Source organism: Symphodus melops (assembly GCF_947650265.1).
Source record: "Symphodus melops genome assembly, chromosome: 1".
Lineage (NCBI taxonomy): Eukaryota > Metazoa > Chordata > Actinopteri > Labriformes > Labridae > Symphodus > Symphodus melops.
The window spans coordinates 26,545,505-26,556,753 of NC_136691.1; the positions used below are offsets into that span (position 1 = coordinate 26,545,505).

An 11,249-nucleotide genomic window follows, 5' to 3' on the forward strand; every position below is an offset into this window, starting at 1 on the left:
ACACACACACACACACACACACACACACACACACACACACACACACACACACACACACACACACACACACACACACACACACACACACACACACACACACACACACACACACACACACACACACACACACACACACACACACACACACACACACACACACACACACACACACACACACACACACACACACACACACACACACACACACACACACACACACACACACACACACACACACACACACACACAGGTTTATAGGGTATAGACCGACAAAATCCCAAACTGGGCATGTTGGTGGATTAGACCGACACACCTTTCCCAAGGTCCTAGAGCCTTGGGAGTAAGGCCAACACACTTCAAAAAAATTGAAAAAAATTTGGCTCTATTCAGCGCTGTTCTAGGAGCTTCAGAGGCTGAGATATCCCACCTGACTAGATGGTGGTTTATGGCGACCTTAAAGTTATGGTTTATACTGACCATACCTGGTTTAGGGCGACTTTAAAGGGACAAGGAGGCCACGCCCCCAAAGCCACATATTTACATATACACACTATCACACCTGACCGGGAAGGTGTTTAGGCTGACCTTTGACTTAGGCCGACTTTAAAAGGACAAGAAGGCCACGCCCCCACAGCCACATATGTGGACAGAGTAAAACACATTGATTACTACACATTCACAATACACTAAGAGCTTTCACTGATGCACAACTTTAATAAGGAAATAGATCACATTTCTATACCTCAAAAAGATTTTTTTTGAAAAAACTTTCAAGTGCACAGCCTTCAGATTCTAAAGGTGGTTTAAACACAAATTAATTCTGGCCATTTTCTTCATCAAAAAGAATTAACAAGCCTGCTAGATTTCTTGGCCTTCACTGAAGGGAGGTACAGGATACAACAAATTAAAACTCTGGTAAATAAACCAGTGACTGTGAGGAAGCTCACATGAAACAGAATGAAACATAACAGCTACATACCTTGGCAAACTGAAAATCACAAAAAGAACAGAGGCATGTGTTAACAGCCTCTCAGTAGTGGTCTGTACCATAGTGCAAAGAGTCTAAACATAAAGTGGGTTGAGCTGTGAGGAAAAAACCAGCATGAACCCTGAACACTGACATGATGGGGTTACTGTTTCATCTTCGCCTTCCTCTTGTTTGTGATAATTCTGTTTCTCACAAAGTCTCTTATGTTCTGAACTGAACGTTGCGACAGCACCGGCTCCTCTGCCTGCTGGCATTGGCTGCATTCAGCTTTGGAGGCAAGTTTTCCTTTGGAGATGTGAAGTGCAAAGTGTCTCATCACTGCAGCAACCTCAGCTTTTGTCCACATCTTCTTTGGTCTCGTTGCCTCAAACTCCAGATCTGCATTTCTTCCTGAAACATAACCCAGTAAATTAAGAAATGAAAGATAAAGATAGTTAGATTAAATCAAACCTTTCTTTTAAGTTTGTTAATAAATTTAAGTAAACGGGGTTTTTGCAGGGATAGGGAAGACACATACAGGTCTGTATTAAAGATATCACTGTCACTTATCTGTAATTCTATGGCCTAATTTAATGAATTTCATTTCTCTACATTTACCTGTTCTGGAGGTCTCATTGTTTCTTATCATTTTTGAAGACTGTCTTACCTTCAGATGAAGGGGCCATCTCTCCTGCTGAGGATGTCTCTTGTGGCAGTATCTCTGAAAAAGACCAAACATGACTTGTGAAAAGAGTCTCATCAATAGACTGTTCCCCACCTCTGCTAAAAGAGAAGCCCATATGAGGGACTTACCGTGGCCCTCGGAGGTTTGGGCCTGACCCAGGTCTTCTTCTTCATCTACAGGCTCTAGTTGTTTGGCCTCTGTGCTTCTGCCCTCTGAGTCACTGCCACTGTCTTTGGCTTCAGTATCAGTGAATGACATCTCATCTAGAGAAAATAATTCATACAACAGCTGGACATTAGTGGATTTTCATTGGAATTTATATTTCAGAGAAAAAATCTGCAACAAAAAGACATGTTCTCATTCTTCAATACTGCTAGTTTGGGTAAATCGTAGAGACAGGGTAGAAAAATCAAGGTTGAGATATCCAAAAACAGCTTGTATGTACTTGCTTGAAAGTCAAATGGTATCAATATTAATACAAACCTTCAATTTCAATGTCATCCAGGGATTTTCCCTGCAGGCCAGCGAGATTGCCTTTTTCCATGGACAACAGTAGTTTTGAGATCTTTGCTAATTGTGTGGTTGGAACTGGCAACCTGTAAAAATCCCGATGGACACGAATGTCGTGTCCGAGGAAGTCTGCAACCTGATCGAGTTCATTGTTCTTCAAATTCAGTATTTGTGACAGAGTGGCCACATGTTTTCGGAGATGGGTTGACCTGAGGAGCTCCGGGTGCTCGGCTCCACACTGACCTGCATAAAAACGCAAACAGTCTTGTCCTCTGTAGTGGCTCAGAGCTTTGGGTCTCGCAAAAAGAAAGACATTTTTCTCAGGGACACCACATTCCCTCCTCTTGCTAGTCAGCAGCGTCAGAGCATCTACCATCCATGGTGTGAGAAGAACAACAACCTTTCTTTCTCTTTTTCCAACTATTTCTACTCTGGTGAAATAGCTGCACAGCCTCTGCTCCAGCTTAGACAGTCCCATGGCCACATCTTGGTGCAGTGTTGTTCTGTCTCTCTCCTCAAAACCCCTGAGGAGCATTTTGGAGACTTCTCCAGCACGTCGCCGGTTGAACACGATGATTTGTGCCAAAGTAACCTTTGAAAGCTCAGCATAGTTCTTGCATGTGGCCTCTCCTCTCAAGCTGCCGACAGCTGCCTCTCCAGTCTTCTGCAGGTACTGGTGAAGTGTTCTAACATCCTCTGTAAAGGGCAGTGTTGTTGCTTTATTATACTTTGCACTACTCAGCGTGTTCAGAGCACTGTGGGACACCATCTCACACCACTTGGAGGTGTAAAGCTTACTGAATGTTTCACATGACTTGATCAGTCCATCATCTTCTGCCATCAGGGCCCTACACCGGACAATGTCACAGATTTTATGTAGTGTGTGCCCCAACTTCAAAGCCAGGCTTGGAGTGTGATAGGAGAGAGTCTTCTCATCAAATCCAGCAACTTTCTTGACTGCCTGAACAACTCTCTGAAAGTTGGAAGGCTTTAATGCCTCCTCCAAGCTGTGAATCAAGAAGTCTGTGCGCAGGCATATCAGCAGTCGTCCCACCTCACGGAGCTTTTGACGCATATATTCACACTTTGTGGGGTCCTGTCCGTGCCTGTTGTAAAGTGACTGGGCAAAATGAACAATAGAGAGGTCGTTCCGCACAGCCAGGCCAACCTCGTCCATCTTCATGGTGCTCAGGATCTTCCACATTCCACTGGAAAATTGTTGACTAAATACTGTTTCTTGGGCTGCAGCCAGAGCCAGCACTCTGCGTCGACCAGTTTGTTCCAGATCCTTGTTTCCTGGCCTGCATGGACATCTTTTGACATGTCTCCACAGTTCTTTGCGGATGTAAAGCCCCTGACAGTGCATGCAGTGCACAAAACGTCCAACCATAGCTGTAGCTTTTGGCTTCCTTTTCACTTTCAATGGTCCTGTTCCACCTTGGAGTACCGAACAGTTGTGTTTGAAGTTCCCCCTATTTCGCATTTTTTCAAATAATATCTTGCGCTCCGTTGAATCCTCAGGGAGATAGAAGGCATACGAAACTTCTGGGTGGGACATGTGTGTTTTCAGGTGACGAGTCAGTCTGCTTTGTGACTTTCCACATATAAAACAGTAGTTTCTAACAGTCAAACTGAGAGCAGTTGGGTCTTTATCTTCCTTCTTTGATGAGCCTTTGTCAGACAGTGCAGAATCGGATGTTTCAGTTGCAGTGCCATCCAAATCTCCAGAAGTTGAATCTGTTGTGTCTGAAGGATACATGTGAGCAGAAGAAAGTGGCCTACTTCTGTATGGAGCAGCTGTAACAGGAATACTTGTGTCCAAAATGTTAGATGTGGAGTTACTAGGTGAAGCAGCTTTCTCTGGATTTAATCCAGTTTGTGAGCGACGAGGCACCGTGAGGTAGGGGATGCTTGAATCTGAATCATAATCTGGCTCTGAGTCTGGTACATATTCACTTCCAGAGCTCGACTGCTCATCCAGGTCTGATGTTCGATCCTGATCATTCATCCGACTGTAGCAGGTCTGATGCCAGATTCCTTGACAAACTGTGAAAACATATGCAATGTAACGTAATATACATTGTTATACATGTCTTTGTTGTTTTGGTTTCTTACTCTATCTGCTCAATTTGACAAGTTTAATTTAGCACAATAATTCGTTAGATAAAGTACCTTTGCATTTAAACCCGACCCACGGCAAAGGGGTAAAGGGTCCAAGGCAATGAAGACAGCTGTCCAAGGTCGACATAGTAATGCACAGCAGACGATGTTTGGGACACTGCAGAGAAAAACAAATCTTTAGACCCTGAAGGACAAAACCTTTTGTAAACCTCCTGTAGGATTTCACTTCAAATACAACAAAAATAATCCCACACAATTTTAATTCATGGGAGGCCTTCATTTTAAGTCAGACTTACTGAGTGCACACACTAACATGTATATATGTATACATACGTCTTCAGGATGTCCAGCCTCGGACACTGTGGGAGACATGTCAACATCAGGGGGCTGAAAGAGAGACAGTTAGCATCAGAGCCTCTGTGTTACAGTACATGGGAGACATATTTGTGTTTTTGACAGATAAAAGGGGCCAACAAGCCACATGCACATCAATGGCTCAATCCCAAGTCCCTTATTTGCAGTCTCCTCGCTCCTCGTTCAAACAGGAAGTAGTTCCAGAGACGCCATGTTGAGGATCGTCCCAAAGCTCTTATAGCGAACGGAGGAGAGAGGAGCGAGGAGGCTGATCCGAGGAGTGTGTATTTGATGAGAAATAATACAGTGTGTGTGTTTCATTACACAACATATACACACTATCACACCTGACCGGGAAGGTGTTTAGGCTGACCTTTGACTTAGGCTGACTTTAAAAAGGACAAGAAGGCCTTGCTCCCAAAGCCACATATTTACCTATACACACTCTCACACCTGATTGGATGGTGGTTTAGGGCGACTTTAAAAAGGACAAGAAGGCCTTGCTCCCGAAGCCACATATTTACCTATACACACTCTCACACCTGATTAGATGGTGGTTTAGGGCGACTTTAAAAAGGACAAGAAGGCCTTGCTCCCAAAGCCACATATTTACATATACACACTATCACACCTGACCGGGAAGGTATTTAGGCTGACCTTTGACTTAGGCTGACTGTCAAAGGACAAGAAGTCCTCGCTCCCAAAGCCTCATATTTACATATACGGTACACACTCTCACACCTGATTGGATGGTGGTTTAGGGCGACTTTAAAAAGGACAAGAAGGCCTTGCTCCCAAAGCCACATATTTACATATACACACTATCACACCTGACCGGGAAGGTGTTTAGGCTGACCTTTGACTTAGGCTGACTTTAAAAGGACAAGAAGGCCACGCTCCCAAAGCCACATATGTGGACAGAGTAAAACACTCAGAGGATAATGTCATGTTCAAGGTCTCCATTATTGATTACTACACATTCACAATACACTAAGAGCTTTCACTGACGCACAACATCACATTTCTATACCTCAAAAAGATTTTTTTGAAAAAACTTTCAAGGTCACAGCCTTCAGATTCTAAATGTGGTTTAAACATGGAGGCTCTTTCCAAACACTAGCAGGCTGTCTCCTCCTGTCAGTGGAGGTGTAGGCCAAGAAGTCGAGCAAGCTTGTTCATTTCTTTGAAAAAGAAAATGGCCAGAAGTCATTTATGTTTAAATATGTTTAACAGCACCGAAATAGAAATAGAATAGAAATAATAAAGTGTGTGTGTGATTAGAAGTAAGACAGTGCGTGTTTGTGTGGACATAAACAGCTGTTCGTCTGATTGACAGCTGAACGTGATCAGCTGATGTGGCGTCATGTGACGCTGTCGAGGAAATGACGTCTCATGTGTCTTAAAGCTGATTTCCTCGGTCCTCTCTCCTCGGCTTTGTTTCCTCCGTCCTCTCTGGTGGGCGGGACTAAGACGCAAGTGGAGGACACAACTCGGAGGACACTCGGTGCAAATAAGGGACTTGGGATTGAGCCCAAGTCACATACTCAAATGACTGCAGACTCTCTCTGATTCAAATGTAGCTTTTAAGTAGAGGGAAGTCTCCAGTAAACTGGTCCATACATTATAATCATTTCAGACTATATACACAAACACAGCACATGTAAACATTATGAGTCTGATAGTAAAAACAGAGACTATTAGAAAACTTACCATACCTTTTTAAAACTGGGTTGCTGCCCGTGTCCTGGACTCAGCTCACTGTGGCTTAGAGACACAGGTGAGTCCTCTGTCTCCATCACACACTAAAGAACAAACAATGATACATGAGAGGAAGCACAATGACATTTCAATAGAGTTCTCACTATCACTATTAACCTCAAAAGAGGGCACACAATCACTGAAGTGCATCCTGAATAGTTTTAACTCTTACAGACTAAGATGACTTAGAAATCATTCAAGCATGTTGACTCACCTGATCAGGATGTCCAGCCTCAGACACTCTGGGAGACGTGTCCACGTCAGCAGGCTGAGAGGAGACAGGGAGCGGTTAAACAATACCAAGTAACAGTGCAGAAGTTATGACATAATTATCAAGAGGTCAAATGTTTATGTGATTCATGGAGAATAGTTCTGGTAGAGGACGGGTCCAGGAAATGAAAATAGTCTTGATTAGTGCTTTATTGAGAAGATAATTATAGACACAAATCTAAAACCCGTGAAGTTCACTAACAATGAAAGAATGTAAACAACTGACAGTGGACCATATAACATTTGTGGACCAAATAAAATATGTAAATATGAATAGATGATCTGAAGTTTTTACTAAAGAAGATAAAGCACACGGCTGTTTAGGCGTTTGAAAGCACACGTATGATAAGTCAAGTGTTTAATGTGAGTAAAGCACATGTAGGGTAGATATCTAACACAACCAGGTACGAGTGTTTACCTTTCATCACAGCATTGTGCCAGCTTCATTTGTCATCATTATTATTAAAACATCGTTATGAGCTGTTCAAGAGCACTCTGAAGCTCTACATATATTCACCTTTTTAAAAAGTTCCCCACAGTCCTCTGTGGCTGTAGACGTGCCCCCCTCAGAGGTGGATGTGTCACCACGCTGCTCAGTGGACGACTCCTCACCACACTCCTGAGTATTGAAAAACAGCAGATTCATTGTAAAGCATTCAGCCTTATTTCCCTCCTTTGTTTCCCTCTGAACAATGATCACTTTCAGCACATGTTCATATAATCACCTGTCCTCTCCAAGGCCAGTCCGAGTCACCATAGTCATAGGTGATCTCCTCTCCTGGCTCGATGTCTCGTCTTGCAAACAGACACAGATGGGGCTTCCCTTCTACATTTAGGTGCTTCATTTTAGCGTTTGGGTTGATGTGGTCATCGTTGACCAACCTTCCAAGTGACTCATCTTCTTTTGCTGCATCAACACTTCAAATACAAACGATCAATATTAAATACATGCATGTGTATATTTTCTGGATTAAGAGCCTATTAAGATCTGGACTATCAAATGCTCTGTGTTAAGTCACTGACATAAAGCATTGAGTTTTAATACATACCACCAAAATGTTCCATTATGGCGAAACTCAAACATGAAGACCTTCAGCTTGTTGTGATAAACTCGCTGTCTCCTCTCACATTCTTGTTTGCTTATTAGTTCACCACGATACTCCAACAGGAAGTCTCCTTTTTCAAATGGAGCACAAGCAAAGACGCCCCGCCCTGTTAAAACACAAACACGAGTGATGAAGTCAGGAGAACCAGGACATTTTATAAGGCCAACAGTCCTTAGTCAGACCTATCTTACCCTTAAAAGAGCTGATGAACCTGACATCGAGGTCACCTTTGTCCTTCCCAGACGCAATACAGGTCCTTGCATCTTCCTTTGGGTTTAAACGCCTCCACCTCTGCATTCCTGTGTGTACTGTAACCCTATGTGTCCAGAGACAGAGGGAGGGTTAACATAATCACCCAGAGACAAAATATTAATAACTACCGGTATAATTATATAGCACCTTTAAAAGCATGCATCAATGTGAAAGCTCACTACAGTAAAAGTGTGATTTCCACACAGAAACTTCACATTTTACAGTTGTCTTGCATGCATGCATTATGTGACTTAAAATTAATTTTTAGTGACTGAGTTGAATTTTGATATCACAATGTATAATATTAGTGTTTATTCCAGTGTACATCTTTACACATTTTCTGCTGATGGAAACGTTACATTGTGCCTACTCACAATAATTTAGGGACATTGTTATAAGTGCTTTTTCTATGTGGTCTGAATTCTAATTAAATAAGTAATAGTATATAACACCCCAACAATAGAGACAATAACAAAGATAGCCCTGGCACAACGTGGTGGAGCGTCATCATCCATGAACAGAAACACGGAAACACGCAGTCCTGCTTCTAGCTGATCACAGCAGGTCTACCTGTTGAGTTAAAGGGCCACGTGCGCGTCGGTGCGCAGCTACGCTAACCAGACACGCGCAGACACGCAGCAGCTCTCGCTAATTTAAAGTTAAATCAGCAGAGTTACGGTCTAATACGATTTTGTATATGAAGACGCCATATTAGTGATAGGAATTGCACATTGTCAGTAATGTAACCGTTTAAATCCCCCTTTTATTTTAACGTGCATTAAATATCGCGTGATTTCCAGTGAAAGTAACATTAACAAGTTACCAGAGCGCTTAAAAAATTAAACTTCCACTTCTCAGAAAAACTCGGGTTCATTTAAAACTTAACCATCATGTCAGAAAACATATAAATGAGCTGCTTACCTTCATTGCCAGGAAAATTTCACGTGACTCCGGTCTTAGATACGCCCACATTGAAATGACGTCAGCTTATTTCCGGGTTTGTGTGTGTGTGTGTGTGTGTGTGTGTGTGTGTGTGTGTGTGTGTGTGGGCCTTTTTCAAACCAACCCCTACACACTCCCCCTCCGTGACGGAGTGCACTCCGTCAGAAGTCACAGGGTACGTCTCACTGGGCCTTTCTCACTTCTCTTATTTGCACCGAGTGTCCTCCGAGTTGTCTCCTCCACTTGCGTCTTAGTCCCGCCCACCAGAGATGCACGGAGGAAACGAAGCCGAGGAGAGAGGACCGAGGAAATCAGCTTTAAGACACATGAGACGTCGTTTCCTCACAGCGTCACATGACGCGACATCAGCTGATCATGTTCAGCTGTCAATCAGTCGATCAGCTGTTTATATCCACACAAACACGCACTGTATTATTTCTCATCAAACACACACACTGTATTATTTCTAATCAAACACACACAGTTACAGTGTTGAGTTTCTTTACCTAATAAAAAAATCATCTGAAGAACAACCTGCAGTCTACTCAAACCAAAAGGACAGTTTCTACTGACTAAAAGATTTCATTTTGAATTGTCTATAATTATTGATTATTATTAATCAGTTTGGACTGAACCTAGCCTGTATTTAGACAACGAACTCTGTATTTTATAAACACATATATTTATGTGTCAGGATACTGAAAATGATTGATTAGAATCTAAATGATGAAACTTTGTGAAGATAAATAAGTGAGAATATAAAACGGACTCCTCTTCATCAGACTCTTTTTAATGGCAGCTCATCACAGAGTGACTCTTTACAAACTCACTGATGTTCATCATCTGTTTAAATGTCCGATGCTCCATTTAGCGTCTTTTTAATGTCCGTCTTTTCTCCGGTATTAAACTCTGCTCATGTTGAGAAGTTTCACTGAAGTCTGATCCGCTGCAGCGTCCAATCAGTGAGTGATGTACGAGAAGGGGGCGTGTCTGTCAGTGAAAAGACTTCCGTGAAGTCAGCTCTCGTGTCTCCTCGGTCATCGCTCCTCGGATCAGCCTCCTCTCTCCTCGATCCTCTCTCCTCCGTTCGCTATTAGAGCTTTGGGACGATCCTCAACATGGCGGCTTTGGAACTACTTCCGGACCGAGGACCGAGGAGACTGCAAATAACGAAAGTGAGACGTACCCACTTTCCTTATTTGCAGTCTCCTCGGTCCTCGGTCCTCGGCCGAACCGGAAGTAGTTCCAAAGCCGCCATGTTGAGGATCGTCCCAAAGCTCTAATAGCGAACGGAGGAGAGAGGATCGAGGAGAGAGGAGGCTGATCCGAGGAGACACGAGAGCTGACTTCACGAAGTCTTTTCACTGACAGACACGCCCCCTTCTCGTATATCACTCACTGATTGGACGCTGCACAGGATCAGACTTCAGTGAAACAGAGTTTAATAGGGGAGAAAAGAGGGACATTAAAAAGAGGCTAAACGGAGCGTCGGACATTTAAACAGATGATGAACATCAGTGAGTTTGTAAAGAGTCGCTCTGTTATGAGCTGGGATTAAAAAGAGTCTGATGAAGAGGAGTCCGTTTTATATTCTCACTTATTTATCTTCTGAACATTTCATCATTTAGATTCTAATCAATCATTTTCAGTATCCTGACACATAAATATCCGTTTATAAAATACACAGTTCGTTGTCTAAATACAGGCTAGGTTCAGTCCAAACTGTTTAATAATAATCAATAATTATAGACAATTCAAAATGAAATCTTTTAGTCAGTAGAAACTGTCCTTTTGGTTTGAAACAGACTGCAGGTTGTTCTTCAGGTGTTTTTTTTTATCAGGTAAAGACACTAAACACTGTAACTGTGTGTGTTTGATGAGAAATAATACAGTGCGTGTGTTTGATTAGAAATAATACAGTGTGTGTGTGTGTGTGTTTGATGAGAAATAATACAGTGCGTGTGTTTGATTAGAAATAATACAGTGTGTGTGCGTGTGTGTGTGTGTGTTTGATGAGAAATAATACAGTGCGTGTTTGTGTGGACAAACAGCTGTTCGGCTGATTGACAGCTGAACGTGATCAGCTGATGTCGCGTCATGTGACGCTGTCGAGGAAACGACGCCTCGTGTCTTAAAGCTGATTTCCTCGGTCCTCTCTCCTCGGCTTCGTTTCGTCCGTGCATCTCTGGTGGGCAGGACTAAGACGCAAGTGGAGGAGACAACTCGGAGGACACTCGGTGCAAATAAGGGAACTGAGAAAGGCCCACACTCGCAGCTGAATGAA

At 42.9% G+C, this 11,249-nt stretch overlaps 2 protein-coding genes across 3 annotated transcripts; both read right to left on the reverse strand.

The window, feature by feature from the left end:
- Window positions 1–694: 694 nt before the first annotated feature.
- Window positions 695–6,435, reverse strand: LOC306827012 (uncharacterized protein). 2 transcript variants are annotated; one of them, XM_079348630.1, is made up of 7 exons: window positions 6,353–6,435; window positions 4,617–4,670; window positions 4,335–4,440; window positions 2,136–4,208; window positions 1,781–1,915; window positions 1,635–1,688; window positions 695–1,378 (listed from the first exon to the last, which is right to left on the reverse strand). In XM_079348630.1, the coding sequence occupies exons 1-7, from the start codon at window positions 6,431–6,433 to the stop codon at window positions 1,131–1,133; spliced, it is 2,751 nt and encodes a 916-aa protein (XP_079204756.1). In that variant the 5' UTR covers window positions 6,434–6,435; the 3' UTR covers window positions 695–1,130. The 2 variants fall into 2 exon arrangements, with proteins under 2 accessions (XP_079204756.1, XP_079204757.1); XM_079348631.1 differs by having other exon boundaries at window positions 4,580–4,670; window positions 6,353–6,392.
- Window positions 6,436–7,168: 733 nt separating this feature from the next.
- Window positions 7,169–8,083, reverse strand: LOC306839932 (histone-lysine N-methyltransferase set-1-like; the record flags this gene model as incomplete). Its single annotated transcript, XM_079368886.1, has 5 exons — window positions 7,963–8,083; window positions 7,715–7,877; window positions 7,391–7,583; window positions 7,227–7,284; window positions 7,169–7,182 (listed from the first exon to the last, which is right to left on the reverse strand). Exons 1-5 carry the CDS (start codon window positions 8,066–8,068, stop codon window positions 7,169–7,171), a joined length of 534 nt encoding a protein of 177 aa, XP_079225012.1. The 5' UTR covers window positions 8,069–8,083.
- Between the last annotated feature and the right edge of the window lie 3,166 nt (window positions 8,084–11,249).